Consider the following 16,560-nt stretch of genomic DNA (forward strand, 5'->3'; position numbering starts at 1 on the left):
TACTTTTCATTTAATGTAAATAGTAAAATTAATATGACACAAAAGTTACAGTTTTTTTTTCCTTTATTAACAAAATTTGCATACTGCACACAATATAAAAATAAATGATAATATATTATTTGAGTTTAATAGCACCGTGATTAAAAATGTTTGTTCTTTCGAAATATCATTAAAGATCCTCATGAGAAACACGCCTTGTTGATATAGAAACAAGGTCATTCCATAGGTCATGTACGTCTGTTTGTGGACCCCATACATTCACAACTTGTCCATCTCTATTGACGAGGTACTTCCAAAAGTTCCAATTAGGTGAAACTCCACTCATTTCTGTAAATTTAAAATGATATTTGTAGAATGTAAACTGGTACAGTAGTGACGAGTATATTTTTTTTATCAAGATAAAAAGTTTTAAAAAAGTAGTAACTTTTCATTTAATCTTTTACTATTTTTGATACTCAATGTTATTAATAACGAAGTCTCTGCTGAGTTTGTAACAGTGTATATGTTGCATGCAGGGCCCCAATGAAAACCAGTTTAAACTGTTTAGGCCCCGGTTTAGGCTACCCTGGGTAAAAAAATGTAAGAATAATAATACCAAGAAATGTGCATTAAATTTGCGAAATAAAAAGTTTATACCGTACAACCAACTTACCAGCCAAGTACTTATATACAGGGTGTGCATTGTCTCCAATAACATCAATTTTTGAGAATAGTGGAAAATTACAGTTGTAAGTTTGTTTGGCAAATTGACTGATTTGAGCATTACTTCCAGGTTCTTGGAATCCAAATTGATTACATGGAAAAGCTAGGATATTAAGGTGATCTTTTATTTCTCTAGCTTTACTCAACTGAGAAAGAGCTTCATAATGGTTATGTGTATAGCCACATTCACTTGCAACATTTACTACCAAAGATGGCTGAAAAGATATACAGAAATAATATATTTATTTCACACAATATACATACACAATAATTAATAATATAAATATCAAGAAAATATTTGAAGTAGATCCTAGTCTAGAATTGGTTCGCAAAAGTTGCTAACAGTGTGCGAGAAACATGTCATCATCAATTGAAAGGATTTATTTGTTAATTTTTATATGATTCTCCTTCATAAAAGTACCTAGCCTAAAATTTTAAGGTGTGGTATTCACGATAAAGTTAGTTAACAAATTAAAAATAAAATACTGTAGTTAAATTACGAGACAAAACAAGTGCGAAACAGAACTAGGCTAATACTTAGCACTCATTCCTACTACAAAATACAAGGCAGGTACGTACAAAACTACACAGTTCAGTTTCAGTTTTATTTCACACAACATTATACACTTTTATCTATACAGTATATACTTATTATTAATGAATACATGTAATAATAATAATAATAATAATAATACATTTGATTTTGTGTGGTGATTACAATTAAAAAAAGCCATAACAAAGTCTGAACCTCAAGATTAAACAAACAAAACAATAAATATTTAATGTGCACTTTAGTCTTTACGACTAGCATCCGATAGAGGGCCCACTAGCTAAGCCTCAGCCAGAGCCATATTATATAGAGAGAGTTTCGACATTGAATGGATTAGAAGCCGTGTTTGTGTCAAACTATTCCTATGTAGTGTATGGAGTTGAGTCTTTTGTTTTGAAAATGTATAACGTTCAAAAGGCTTTAATTATCGAATTTAATATCAAAACAATCAATTTGATTTAAAGGTTTTTGTTAAAATAATAAAAAAATTATAAAGTTACTGCGAACATGACAAAAATAGCAATTTTGGAACGGCTCTGGTTGTTCGCTCCATGCACGCTCTACGCGTGCGCGTTTAGTTTGTACAGCGATTCTCTATAGTTATGCATTGTTTTTACATTTTGTTTAAAATCATGTTCGCAGTAGCTTTATGATTTCGTTATTATCTTAACAGAAACCTTTAAACAAATTGATTGTTTTGATATTAAATTCGATATTTAAAGCCTTGTGAATGTTATACATTTTTTAAGGCTTTAAAGGGGGGTTCCGGGTTTAAAATGAATAGTAAAAAATGTAAAATATATTTGTTTGTCTCTTGAACGGTAAAAGTTTCAATTTATATAAGCGCCCAGTGAAGCAGAACGAAGGCTGTGAAATGAGGCCAGATTACAAGTGCAGCTACGGCAAAATCACACTGTGGTTACAGAATAGGAAATTCGTGAAATGGTCAATCTTCCGACGACTCGTTATCATTACCCATATCAATTACTTTTGTAAAATTATACTTATCTGATGTAATTTTAGTCGGTCTTCCCATTTATAAAGTCAATTTTCTATGAAAATCTATCAAAACAGTGAAAAATTAGATAAGTTTGCACTTTACGTTTGCCGATTTTCGCACTGACTTAGGGAAAGCCTTCAAAATCAATGAAGCGTAACGTATACATTCCTGCTGAGTGAGGAGAGCGAGACGACGATACACATGCTCTCTCTGCCCATGCCTGGCATTGTCACGTGATAAGCAGATACAGTATACAATACAAAACTGGTCGGGTCGAGTATACCCCGTCTATAATCACAACATGAACGATGTACAGTATTTGATTGAAGGTCGACTCGACCTACCGGAATGGTATAGATAAAATAGCTCGAATGAGAGAGTTGGAATATTTGTAAACATAAGTACAGTATTGCTAATTTTAACAAGTGTAGCCTATAGTAAAAGGCCTGGTAGTATCAATTCGCATAGGGTCTACTACACTAGCTAGCTCAATTTTTAACTGGGCCGGATCGGCTAGGTCTCCTTCCTACTACCGGTCTACTTGCTTGATGCAGTATCCGCTTTTTTGGAGAGTAAACTAGGCCTATTTTAGGCCTACTTATTAGACGATCGGGACACCATACGTGCGGACGGCGATCGGACCTTGTTTTGCCTCAATATTTACAGCCGATTTTTGTAGAACGTTTTAGGTTTAGATTGTTTAGGAGTTTGGTTGATAGGATGGGTTTGGAATCCACTGCGTTTTGTTATTTATGGGCCAATCGTTTAGTAATAGGCTAGCTAGGCCCATGAATGATGGCACCAATGTTTTAACGTAGCCATCGTGGCATGGAATCCCTAGTCAGAAATGGCCAAACCCATGAATAAAATGATTTAGGCTAGGCCTTCATTCATTCATTCATTCTTTATTTAGCCTTTAAAATCGAAATACAGGTAACAAAAACAAGACAGGTGAAAATCTAAGGAGGCAAGGATAAGCAAAAGCAATTAAAATCGCTGTAGCTCGCAGGCTTGCTTATCCAGGCCTAGCCTAGTACGTGAAGCCGATATACGATCTGTACTATTCGAGGTATAAAAATAGTATAATTTATGACTCCGTACTAAATCTGTACTAAATTTTGTATTTCATTAAATGTCAAATAAATATATGCTACTACTGTTATTATTACACTTTAGGCCTAGCTTAGAAAATCTAAAAAAAAATGTATTTCACAATGATCGGGTGGTTGTCGTTTGACAGGGGAGAGAGAACACAACGTACAAGCTTGACGTCGCGAGTTTGGAATCCTGATGACGTGATTTTGTGAATATCTCATGAATATTAATGAGCTTCCCTAAGCTGCTGAAAAACAGACTTTCCATGAATTTACCCTAAAATGTATATGAAATTTAATTTTTTTAATTTCTCGTTATTACTTCTTCATTCTGACATGTCTATATTGTTATAATATTTTTTATTTAATAAATAAACGATATTTAAAAGCAATTTTAAACCCAGAATCCCCCTTTAAATATAAAATTTAATATCAAAACAATCAATTTAAATGTTTAAAGGTTTTTGTTAAAGATGTATTGACTAATTCCAAAAAAAATAAAAAATAACAGATTTCGAAAAAAGGTGGGTCATTTTAAAGTATCATAATAGTTATTAACTATCACCAAAAATTTGTCGGAAAAAAAATCATTTAACTGAAATACAGACGTTTTTTGGTTAAAAAAATTACTTTGACTTCCAGTCAAAGTTTTCGATCAAAACATATCCCATAATGAAACACGCTTGTTTGGCTAGTCTGTATGTATGCATAATTATAAAACTTCCTCACAATCTGTGTGAAAGTACCTTCTCAACCGTAACGAGTTGTAAACAATCATAATTAGCATCATACATAATGCGTACTCATGGTTTAAATCTTTGTTTACTTTCGCTCGCGACGATTTTCCAGACGAAATGTAATCAAACTATTTTACCTGTTAATTACGTAAATTTGTTGCTTTTGGCTCGAATTTTCGACTTAAAGTGAATAACTTTAATATTACTTTGATATGGCCAATTCAAATTTAGAATATTTTGACCTTCATCTTTTTGTGTTTCAAGGGACAATACATCTTTAAGATAATAACGAAATCATAAAGTTACTGCAAACATGATTTTAAACAACAAAATGTCAAAATGTAAAACGCCGTGGCTAAAGATACGGTACTGTATCCTAACTTCCTACAGTCCTTATACAATGACGTCACACACGTACCAGCACCCCATTGGCTGATTATGACGTAATGCAATTTTACCGTACCGTTAGTAAACAGAAGTCTTTAGCCACGCCGAATGCAAAAAAAATGCATTATTTATACTAGTGTACTGTACGAACTAAACGCACAAGCGTAGAGCGTGCATGGAGCACAGCCAGAGCCGTTCCGAAATTGCTATTTTTGTTGTTTAAAATCATGTTCACAGTAACTTTATAATTTTTTTATTATTTTAACAAAAACCCTTACTTAAAAAAATTGATTGTTTTTTTTTATATTAAAATGTATACATTTTCAAAACAAGACTCAACTCCATACAACTCTACACATAATAGGCCTACTAGGAATGGAGTATGGTCGAAGCGGCCGCCAACCAAAGCGGCCGCCAGTTTAATATCGTCATTTGTATGGAACGCCATGTGCGCTTTAATCTTTGATTGTCGTTGTCAACGCCATGGCCTATGGCGAGTTGAGTTACAGCTAAATAAATATAAGCCAACTCATGTACTATCAAATCTTTATATTTCTATAATAATTAAGTTTGCCTGCCGATAAATCAATGTATATTTTATTTGTATTACTATTAACTAATACATATATCGAAATATATTTTGCCGAACCTTTATATCTCGTTTACATACTATTGAATCCTTATACAGTATTGCAATAATAATTTACGTATACGGTATTGCCGAATCTTTATATCTCGTTTATATGCAATTGAATCCTTATACAGTATTGCAATAATAATAATTTACGGGATCATCCAATTTACGTACGGTATTGCCGAATCTTTATATCTCATTTACATACTATCGAATTTTATACAGTATTGCAATAATAATTTACGTACGGTATTGCTGAATATTTATATCTCATTTACATTTAACTATCGAATTTTATACAGTATTGCAATAATAATTTACGAACGGTATTGCCGAATGTTTATATCTCATTTACATTTAACTATCAAATTTTATACAGTATTGCAATAATAATTTACGTACGGTATTGCCGAATATTTATATCTCATTTACATACTATCGAATTTTATACAGTATTGCATTATAATTTACGTACGGTATTGCCGAATCTTTATATCTCGTTTACATACTATCGAATCTTTATACAGTATTGCATTAATAATTTACGTACGGTATTGCCGAATATTTATATCTTGTTTACATACTATCGAATCTTTATACAGTATTGCATTAATAATTTACGTACGGTATTGCCGAATATTTATATCTTGTTTACATACTATCGAATCTTTATACAGTATTGCAATAATAATTTACGTACGGTATTGTCGAATATTTATATCTCGTTTATATACTATCGAATCTTTATACAGTATTGCATTAATAATTTACGTATACGGTATTGCCAAATCTTTATATCTCGTTTACATACTATTGAATCTTTATACAGTATATTGCAATAATAATTTACGTACGGTATTGCCGAATCTTTATATCTCATTTTTACATACTATCGAATCTTTATACAGTATTGCATTAATAATTTACGTACGGTATTGCCGAATCTTTATATCTCGTTTACATACTATTGAATCTTTATACAGTATTGCATTAATAATTTACGTACGGTATTGCCGAATCTTGATATCTCATTTACAGACTTATAATCGAATCTTTATACAGTGTTGCATTAAATAATAATTTACGTACGGTATTGCCGAATATTTATATCTTGTTTACATACTATCGAATCTTTATACAGTATTGCATTAATAATTTACGTACGGTATTGCCGAATATTTATCTTGTTTACATACTATCGAATCTTTATACAGTATTGCAATAATAATTTACGTACGGTATTGCCGAATATTTATATCTCATTTACATACTGTACTATCGAATCTTGGTTTTTATTATTAGTAATAGGGTGTGTTATACATTTAAGTGTTATTCCATTGTAATACATTGTTTGTGTTTTCAATAAAGCAACATGGGACGCGCACCTAATGTGCAGCAGCACTATTGCTGGCCGTCACGCGTAATAATTCGCGTAATTAATTACCGTATCAAACAGACACTTTCATTTTATTTTAGTATTTAAAACTCATTTTCAATTGATCAATATTTAAATATCTGAAGTAATAAAATAGTGTAGGGATATTAAATAAATTGCTGTCATCATGTTATTGTAATTAAATTATGATTGCGAACACTACTACTAGTTATTTTACTAATTAATTAATATACAATAACACATATTTTTAATTATTAATATATTTATATATTTTGATATACTTTATTGATTGGTTTATTTATATATAATTCTTAATAATTGGCTTATTATTATATTATATTAATATACAATATAAACACCACAATGTATTTTAGACTTTATTAAACATATGTATATCATTTAGAACAGTTAAAATTAAGTAATCATCGATTCGCCATTTCGTTTAAAAGAACGTACGCGTATCACATTCAATCTGTAAAAAAAAAGAGAATAAATTACATAATAATGTAGATTGTTATTTACGTCCGAGGTAAAGAAAACCTGTCGAAACAATGACAATCAAAGATTACAAAACAACAATCAAAGCGCACACGGCGTTCCATACAGATTACCGTTATTGAACTAGCGGCCGCTTTAGTTGGCGGCCGCTTCGACCGTAATCCCTAGGAATGGGTGTCACGAAAGCTCAGACCCCCTAAGACCTAAGATCACGAAAGCTAAGACCCAACCAACACCTAAGATTACAAATACTAAGATATACTACAGCTTAAAAACAATACTTGTTTATCCATACATAATTTTAAACACAGTAGGTTTCATTTATTACCATAAATATAATTTAATACTACCGCAAAACATAGATAAACTCACATTATTTTCGCCCGTTGAGTAAATGTATATTTTTTCTTTACAACAAACAAACTTGACGGGTTGTTTGTTGGTAATATTTACTCCATTGTGTTGTTTCAGAGGATGTTTTTCTTACGCACCTGCCTTTCTTGTATTTTGACTCCAAATTTGTTGACTAACTTTATCCTGAACACCACACTTTAAAATTAGGACTTATAAGTACTTTCAGAAGGAGAAACACATAATAACAAATAAATAAATCCTTTAAATTGATGATTTTACAGATGTGTTTCTTTGTATACTGTAATGACAATGTAACTCCTCGAGCTCCCCATCCATGCTCAATGTTTTTGTTTCTATGGAGCGCCAAAAGAGCAACAATAATAGTACAAGTATAAAAACAGAAAGAAAGCGAAACAAAAAAACTTATCATGATTTTTAAATTAAAATTTATTTGCCAGTATTTATTTCTTCGTACTTGCATGATTAGGCTATACTATTATCATTACAATTTTAATTTTACATTGTTCCATCCACCATGGAGGTATAAGTAGGCTCGCCCACTAACTAGCCTAGGCTTGGCTCCGCCGCTCAGCTAGGCCTACTATAGCTAGCTAGGCTAGGCGGCTAGATAGGCCTTAGCTAGTAGGCCCTCTAGCCTAGCTAGCTAGGCTAGGCTAGGTATCCTAACTCGAAATGAACTCACAAACAGTATACCTTTCCCCGATATTGTTCTAACGATACCATATCTCCTTCAATATCTGTAACTTTAAATGAATAAAAGTCTACAGCTTGGACTCCTATCAATAAAAAGAAATAAAGCAATACATTAACCGAAGAAAACATGTTTACCACCGCCATCTTTGTTTGTCTCTTTTGTAAATCTATTTCTATACTTTTATTTTATAAACGCAAATTAGGTTTTATTAAAAAACACTAATTTATTTAAATTACATTGTGACAGATATAATATTTAGATGAAGGAAATGTATTTAAAAGAGTATTTATAGTAGTAAACTATTATATTTAAATTAATTATTATTACACATAGACTTACCAACCGTAACAACTGTTGTGTGCTTGCGCAACATTTGAAATTGACCAATCAAAAAGAACGAGAGCGGCTTATTTAAAAATACACAAAGCAAGTTTGTGAATAATTTATAATACAGTAACACTAGGGTATTTTAAAGACACGTTTAATTGTAATTATAAACTGCTTGAACGTTTTTTTCATTTTGAAATATAGGTAGGCCTATGTAATATTTCCTAGGCTAGTGTAAATTAATCGTTTTTATTCAATAGGGTTTTTTATATTAATTAAATATGACTTTTCAAATGTGGATTGTGAGACTGAGTGAGAGTGACGGCGGTGGACTCTCTGTCTCACTCCCCCAAAAGTCAGGCTACGCATGAGGCTAGGCTAGTAGGACCTAGACCTAGGCCTATATAGTAGTAAACATAGGCCTACTAGGCCTAGGCCCTAGAGGCTAGTAGGCCCTACCTACTAGGCCCTGGTCTACCTTAGTTAGCTTTGTAGGGCCTAGCTAGGCTTGAGATGAGTTAGCCATCATCAGCAGGAAGCTTTTTCAAAAAGTCTTGAATTATAATAATTAACAATACGAATGTGGGGGTATGGATAGGCCTAGGCCTCGCTAGGAGCTATGATATGGAAGGGATCCAGTCAAGTCGCCCCATCGCAAAGTCGCCCCATACAAAGTCGCCCAATACAAAGTCGCCCCATCGCAAAGTCGCCCCAAAACAAAGTCGCCCCGGCACAGTCGCCCCATCGCAAAGTCGCCCCATTACAAAGTCGCCCCATCGCAAAGTCGCTCCATCGCAAAGTCGCCCCAACGCAAAGTCGCCCCATTGCAAAGTCGCCCACGGTTTTAATCATATTGGGTGCGTTTGATATCGATTGCGTTGTTACTTTGGTTGCGCTAAATGTCGTATACATTATAATGTTTATCATATTATATATGTTATGCGCGATTTGAACGATTTGCGCAATTTGAAATTGCGCAAAAAAAATCCTTACGCAATTTGAATTGAAACATGTGTTTCAAATTGCGCAAGCAACGTATTAAATTGCGCAAGTAATCTGCAAATTGCGCAAGGTTTTTCGACAGATTGTGAAATCATGCACACCCATATTTTTATAGTAATTTCTAAGAATGATTCAAAATTAAAGATAAATATCGCATTTCCTTATTTTAGTAGTGCAAATATTGTTATAAGTTAGCATACCGTCGAAGAACCGACGAAGGAAAACGAAGCGGTGGTGTTCCACCAGGCGGGCGTGGCGCGGGCGGCCGGCTATACTACTCTAGCCTAGCTAGGGTCTGGACTACTGATACTGACTAGGTTACATGGCCTAGCTTAAACTAATATTAAAAACTTAATTTTTACATTTATTTTGATTTATTTCAAGTTACAGTGATAATATTATTTAATTGTAATAATAAATGTTATGTATTTATTATACACATGTTATCTTCGCATTTATTATGTTTTATTTTGAGTTATTTAGTTTCCAATAAATTATTATAATACCGATTGTCTGGTAGAATTTTGTTGCGCAATTTGAAAATTTACAGTTCGTTTTCAAATTGCGCAAAGGTGTCATTTTGCGCAAGAACTATCTTGCGCAATTTACAAATTGTGCAGCGCAATTTAAAATTGCGCAAAGATTTTCTTGCGCAATTTGAAATTGCGCAAGTTGATTGCGCAATTTGAAATTGCGCAAAAAAATCCTTGCGCAATTTTAAATTGCGCAAGAATTCTTTGCGCAATTTCAAATTGCGCAAGGATTTTTTTGCGCAATTTCAAATTGCGCAAATCGTTCAAATCGCGCATAACATATACATAATTTGTGTTTTAATTTTTATTTTACAGGTTTTAATGGAGTGATGTGCTTTTTAAAAATCATTAAAAAAAATAGTTCCTAAAAAGATTATCCCTGATTTATAGTTTCGAAAATGTTAATTTAATATGATTTTAAAATTAGTTACCAGAGCCACAATTACGAATCTTTCTTCAACCTACGCGTGGATACCAGCTAATTTTTTAGGATAATATAATAAATGTATAAAAATGTGTAGTACTAGTAGTAGGCCTTCGTATAGATTTACAGTAGTTAAAACAATAACAGTGTTGTGAGACAATGAGTGTTAGGCTACTTATTGATCATTTTGCATTTATTGACAAGTTATGTGTCTTAATTTTATAATGACTTTTCAAAATGAAGAAATAAGAAAAAAGGATTTCATCGCCGATATGATTGTTTTACATGCAGGTATTTTAGTAAAATTAAAATGCTACATTTTGACCATGGAAAAACCATCGTACAGTATCGTGTGCGTGTTTTTTAAAAAGGGGAATCCCCGACGGTCAGCAGAAAGACGTAGCAGCTGTGAGGAAACAGATACCAGAAGGCGCAGCTCCGATTGGTTTCAGAGAATGTTTCAGATGGCGAGTCGCCTTTTATTCAACAGCACAATGATAATTTTACTGAAGAAATTCTTTTCAACCCTTTTGGTTATAGAACATTCTAATTATCATGCCTAATAAATATCCTCATATCGGGTGTTTATTTAATTTTAAATTAAACAAGACACTGAAGAGGTACGGAATAATACGTACACGACGGACGTACGACGAATACACACACGCCCGTCATCATTTACGACATATAGTGGTGATATGATGCAATTTTATAATGGATATAATGATGGGATTGCCTTTCCAGGCTTACAATCAAGAATCGCATCGACACAATGTAGTTGATATGGGGTTTAAAAAGGCACATCGCCTAAACTTTCCCATTATAACTAAACTAAACTAAACTAAACAATCAATGTTCATTGTTATATGTATATAATAATAGTAAACTGAATGTTTATAAATAAATTGTTTTACGTAATTTGTTGCATATAAAATAAAAGACACAGACGTAGCCTACGTTTCCTATAAAATATTTCACATTTTAATAATTATGTACTGTTAAATGACATTATGCTGGATAATACTATAATCTTAAACTATGTTTACATATTATTAATATAGGCCTAATAATAATAATAAATATTCACCAAAGTAAAAATGATCTAGATCGTATAACATCATTTTATCGCGACCAAAATTAAACGCAACCGATTTCGAACGCGACTGATATCATCGTAAAACTCCGGCGGGGTTTCCCCATCTTGAGATGGTGCGTTGTAACCGGCGGAGTAATTACGGGGGTTTCCCTCTGGTAAGCTAGCACGTTAGAGTGCGACCGCGGAGTGATTAGTCGGGGGCTTCGTCTCTGATGATGGGAGTGCGTGCCGATCGTGTGACCTGAGAGTGAGACTAGGGCATACATGGCGGGGCTTCCCCCTTTTATGCCTACACGTTCCGTGTTATTTTGTGTATCATTGCGACATTTTACGCACTTGTAAACTATTTTTTAACGTTTTGGGGCGACTTTGCGATAGGGCGACTTTGTGATAGGGCGACTTTGCGATGGGGCGACTTTGCGATGGGGCGACTTTGCGATGGGGCGACTGTGTCGGGGCGACTTTGTTTTGGGGCGACTTTGCGATGGGGCGACTGTGTAAGGGGCGACTTTGTATGGGGCGACTTTGCGATGGGGCGACTTGACTAGCATCCGGAATAGGCTATAGGCTAGGCCTATCATGGAGTAACTTTACTCCATGGGCCTATATAGGAGGCTAGGCCTATCTCAGTCAGTCAGTGTCATGATGTCAATTGTCAGTGTACGGAAGTGGCTATGGCATTGCACATATGATATGATCAACCATAAATAAATTTGCATGTAATGTTTATCAAAAGTCTTCATGGCATCAATCACGTCACATTTTTATTTTGTTTCTACAAACCCCACAGGGTACAGTAGAACATAATATTGAATAAAGCCCCAACACTCGAATAAACGCCCCAGGGCCTTTATTTATTTCCTTGAAAAAACGCCCTGCCACATGCATATTAATTTTTCGCCGTGGCTAAAGATACGGTACCGTATTCTAACTTCTGTTTACTAAAGGTACGGTAAAATTGCATTACGTCATAACCAGCCAATGGGGTTCTGTACGTGTGTGACGTCATCGTATAAGGACTTTGTGGATTTTTTTCATATCGCGAAAACAGTGATCAACCGCATTTTCTTTATGCTTTATTTATCGCTATTATCGCCGTCGTGTGTGACAAAAACTAAATGTAGCCTACGTCTGTTATTATTATTGAAAAGCCAAAACATGTTGATTTTAATTCTAGAATACAGAAAACCGTTTCAAAAGAGGCCTAGGCTAGGCCTACTATAACCTCATTATATGAGTTTGTTTGTGTAGAGGGAAAGCGATGCCAGGCTGGGGCCAGCTGCATGTGTGCGCTGATTTCTGTGACTCGTTAGCCCTGGGGCTACTGTCTAAATCATAGTATTTGAGGGCCCCTTTATTGTCTGCATTTGCTTGTTGTTTATGGTCACCATTGTAAACAAAGTTTAATAAAAAATATAGGCCTAAATAGGCCATTTGGAATAAAAATAAAACCCTCATCTGCAGCAGCGCACACACATCCACGCAGCCTGGCGCCGCCGCCGCCGATAGCAATTCTCTACACAAACACAACAACAGACGCGATATGAAAAAAAATCCCAAGTCCTTATACGATGACGTCACACACGTACCAGCACCCCATTGGCTGATTATGACGTAATGCAATTTTACCGTACCTTTAGTAAACAGAAGTTAGAATACGGTACCGTATCTTTAGCCACGGCGTTAATTTTTTGTATTAGTTACAATCCATTTCTTCAATTTGTAGTAGAATTCATTGATTGACATGATCTACAATTTACCTAGAGTTTTGATACAATTTTTTACTGAATTTTATCAATAAACTCCTCCCCAAAATAAATTCCTCCATCGAATAAATGATCCCCCCACCCTAAACATCACAATAAATGAATAGTTGATTAATTTGATTACAGAGAACCAGTAATTCAGAATGTCAAACTTTGAGGCAGATGTGAATAGTTTGTTAAAATTAGATAGACCAACTTCCAGTGTTCCCACAAGAAAAAGAAAAACAGAAGAAGTGAACTGCAATGTTTCATTAAACAAAAGTATAAATGCAAGCTATAATAAAACACCTATGAAATTGAGTAATCGCTCTTACACTTCAAAAACACCTGGAAAGACACCAAAAACACCACGAACTCAAGGTAAGTAGTCAATTGTAACAGTGCATAATAATTTGTCACTTACAATTACAATTTTACATACGTAAAGCCTAACGTATCGTAATAATTGTGTACGCAATATATGCATTGAACTAAAGAACCTTTTTCTTGAGCCACAAATAACATGTGTATTTTTTTATTTTTTTAAAGGTCATTCAAAAACACCATCTAAAACACCTGTAGGTGACCGATTTATACCAAACCGCACAGCTACTAACTTTGATGTTGCAAACTATAAAGTATTACAACAAACTACAGCTGTACAGGATGATTGTAATAATGAACAATATATGAGTCCATCTAAGGTTGCTTTTAGAAAATCTATGAATGAAAATTTAAATGGTGACACATTGAATTCCAAGATCTTATCCTATAAAAGCAAACCCCCAACTGCACCTGAAGGTAAGAATGTATACTTATAAATATAATGACATACCAAAAATTAATTTGAAGTTGGAGCCAAGATGATACATTGGCGTCTAAATGTATTTTGAGAAAAATGATAGCATCCTGAACATTGATCACATTTAAGTTTTGAACACTTGACTTGACATAAATTTTTTTTATACTAACAGGGTTTCAGAATAACTTAAAAGTTTTGTACAGTCAAAATAAGACACCAGGATCTACACGTAAAACTGTTCGCCATATTCCACAGGTGGCAGAGAGAATATTAGATGCTCCAGACATTCTAGATGATTATTGTAAGTTAAAATATCTTTGTAGAAAAAAAATTAGATAGACCAACTATTTCCTACACATTTCACTTCTGTGTTCTCATATCATATACTGTACCTACATAGATCATTATAACTGGCACTACCAACACTCTGTCCACACTATACAATTTACACTATACAAAATGTGATGTACCTATATAATATATGGTCATGTGATATCACTACCATAATTGGGCATACCACAATTTTTTGCCAAACTAGTTTGATAGTGGACAGAGCTTTACCAAAGTGTTACAGAGTACCAAAAACATGCAAAATTATAAAACACTATTTTTTTTTTTTTTTTAAAGATTTAAACCTTATTGATTGGAGTTGCAATAATCAGCTTGCTGTGTCTCTAGCTAACAGCGTGTACATGTGGAGTGCTACAACTGGTGACATTCAACAACTTGTACAATTGCAAAATGCAGATGAATATGTTTCATCAGTCTCATGGATAGCTGAAGGAAATTATTTAGCTGTAGGTACAAGCAATGGTGATGTACAGGTAAGCTATCAAATAAAAACAAGAGTTGATTGTAATAGTTTGTGAATAAAATTTCATATTGTATAAACTTACACACATTATCAATATGGCCTCACGGTTACCGTACATATGTGTTTGTATGTTACAGCTTTGGGATGTTGAACTACAGAAAAGACTAAGAAATATGTCAGGTCATGCAGCACGTGTTGGGGCATTAAGCTGGAACAATCACATATTATCAAGGTTAGTAACCAACTACATTTGTCATGGTCATTAATATTTTAGTATTATGTACTAAGAATATCTCATAATGTTTTCTACTGTATTTAATAGATTTGGATTGAATCCATAGACGTCCTCAATTATCATCCATTATTTATAGATGTTGTCAATTATCTGTTTTACCTATTATTTACAGCGGTTCTCGCAGCGGCAAGATTCATCATCATGATGTACGTGTTGCATCTCATCATGTTGGAACATCAGAAAACCACATGCAAGAAATATGCGGACTAAAATGGTCATTGGATGGCAAAGTTTTGGCTAGTGGTGGGAATGATAACCTTTTAAATATTTGGTCAATGGCTTCACCAACTAGTCCTTTACATACATTTACACAACATGAAGCAGCAGTTAAAGCTTTAGCATGGTGTCCATGGCAAACAGGTCTACTTGCTAGTGGTGGGGGAACTGCTGATAGACACATACGATTCTGGAATGTGAATACCGGATCATGTATTCACAGTGTTGATACAAAATCACAGGTAATTGCCATCGAATTTAGTTGTTATGTGTTATTTGATGCTACATTGTAGTCACTGCTCATATATATATATATATATGAAATAACAGTTCTTGACCACATTATTTACTTCAAGGCTTTAATAATTTGTTTTTATTTGTAAAACTTGTTAAGGTTTGTTCAATTCTGTGGTCAAAAGAACACAATGAACTAATATCAGCACATGGATTTGCACAGAACCAACTCATTATCTGGAAATATCCCACCATGCATCGTATTGCAGAACTTCTAGGTATGTTTTCATTAACCTTAATAACAGTTCCTAAAGAAAAAGCATTTGGTGTTACTGAGCATTATAACATTCAGGCTTAATAAGATAATACAACAAAAAGTATGCAATGAAACATTGAAATATTTATTTGTTTATACTTACAGGACATACACAAAGAATTTTACACATGTCTATGAGTCCAGATGGTTCAACAGTTATAACAGCTGCTGCTGATGAAACCTTGCGTTTATGGAAATGTTTTGAAATACCACAAAAAATGAAGAAGTCATCTGCATCTGCCAAGAAGCTTGGTGCTTTGAGTATGAGACAGAGCATCAGATGACAACACTACTTTTAAATTTACAATAACAGTTTGTATGTAGATATGGAAAGAACAAAGGCAGAGAACATGTACAGGAATCACATTTTTAAAGAAATATTTTATTATTTTAAAATGATTAACCAGCTGTTAATTACTATAAACATACTGTGATATATTACAGTTTTTATTAACCAGCTGTTAATTACTATAAACATACTGTGATATATTACAGTTTTTATTAACCAGCTGTTAATTACTATAAACATACTGTGATATATTACAGTTTTTATTTAAGATTGGTAAGACAGGTTTATATACAGTATTTTAATCAGTTATTGTGATTTTTGTTTCAACAGTTTAACAATTATGTATTTTTAAAATGATTGCTTACTAATCAAAGTGTATCGTATACAAATTTTATTTAGA

The 16,560-nt window shown here is 33.5% G+C and overlaps 2 protein-coding genes across 3 annotated transcripts; one reads left to right on the plus strand and one right to left on the minus strand.

The window, feature by feature from the left end:
- Positions 1–51: 51 nt before the first annotated feature.
- LOC140051133 (glutathione peroxidase 7-like) lies at positions 52–8,217 on the minus strand. The gene is made up of 3 exons (XM_072096254.1): positions 8,067–8,217; positions 653–917; positions 52–327 (listed from the first exon to the last, which is right to left on the minus strand). Exons 1-3 carry the CDS (start codon positions 8,208–8,210, stop codon positions 170–172), a joined length of 567 nt encoding a protein of 188 aa, XP_071952355.1. The 5' UTR covers positions 8,211–8,217; the 3' UTR covers positions 52–169.
- A 278-nt stretch (positions 8,218–8,495) lies between these two features.
- Positions 8,496–16,554, plus strand: LOC140050967 (cell division cycle protein 20 homolog). 2 transcript variants are annotated; one of them, XM_072095991.1, is made up of 9 exons: positions 8,496–8,598; positions 13,342–13,575; positions 13,744–13,995; positions 14,169–14,297; positions 14,624–14,820; positions 14,948–15,042; positions 15,218–15,563; positions 15,716–15,833; positions 15,977–16,554. In XM_072095991.1, the coding sequence occupies exons 2-9, from the start codon at positions 13,359–13,361 to the stop codon at positions 16,153–16,155; spliced, it is 1,533 nt and encodes a 510-aa protein (XP_071952092.1). In that variant the 5' UTR covers positions 8,496–8,598; positions 13,342–13,358; the 3' UTR covers positions 16,156–16,554. The 2 variants fall into 2 exon arrangements, with proteins under 2 accessions (XP_071952092.1, XP_071952093.1); XM_072095992.1 differs by lacking the exon at positions 8,496–8,598 and adding an exon at positions 12,464–13,109.
- Positions 16,555–16,560: the final 6 nt, after the last annotated feature.

This window comes from Antedon mediterranea, chromosome 6 (genome assembly GCF_964355755.1).
Source record: "Antedon mediterranea chromosome 6, ecAntMedi1.1, whole genome shotgun sequence".
Lineage (NCBI taxonomy): Eukaryota > Metazoa > Echinodermata > Crinoidea > Comatulida > Antedonidae > Antedon > Antedon mediterranea.

Bases quoted from the DNA above. Each gene is read 5' to 3' on its own strand.
- LOC140050967 (XM_072095991.1), top strand. From the start codon at position 13,359: ATGTCAAACTTTGAGGCAGATGTGAATAGTTTGTTAAAATTAGATAGA. The intron at 14,298-14,623 runs GTAAGTTAAAAT...TTTTTTTTAAAG, and splicing joins AGACATTCTAGATGATTATT to ATTTAAACCTTATTGATTGG. The intron at 15,834-15,976 runs GTATGTTTTCAT...TTATACTTACAG, and splicing joins TCGTATTGCAGAACTTCTAG to GACATACACAAAGAATTTTA.
- LOC140051133 (XM_072096254.1), bottom strand. From the start codon at position 8,210: ATGGCGGTGGTAAACATGTTTTCTTCGGTTAATGTATTGCTTTATTTC. The intron at 918-8,066 runs GTATACTGTTTG...ATATCTTTTCAG, and splicing joins TAGAACAATATCGGGGAAAG to CCATCTTTGGTAGTAAATGT. The intron at 328-652 runs GTAAGTTGGTTG...TTAAATTTACAG, and splicing joins TGTATATAAGTACTTGGCTG to AAATGAGTGGAGTTTCACCT.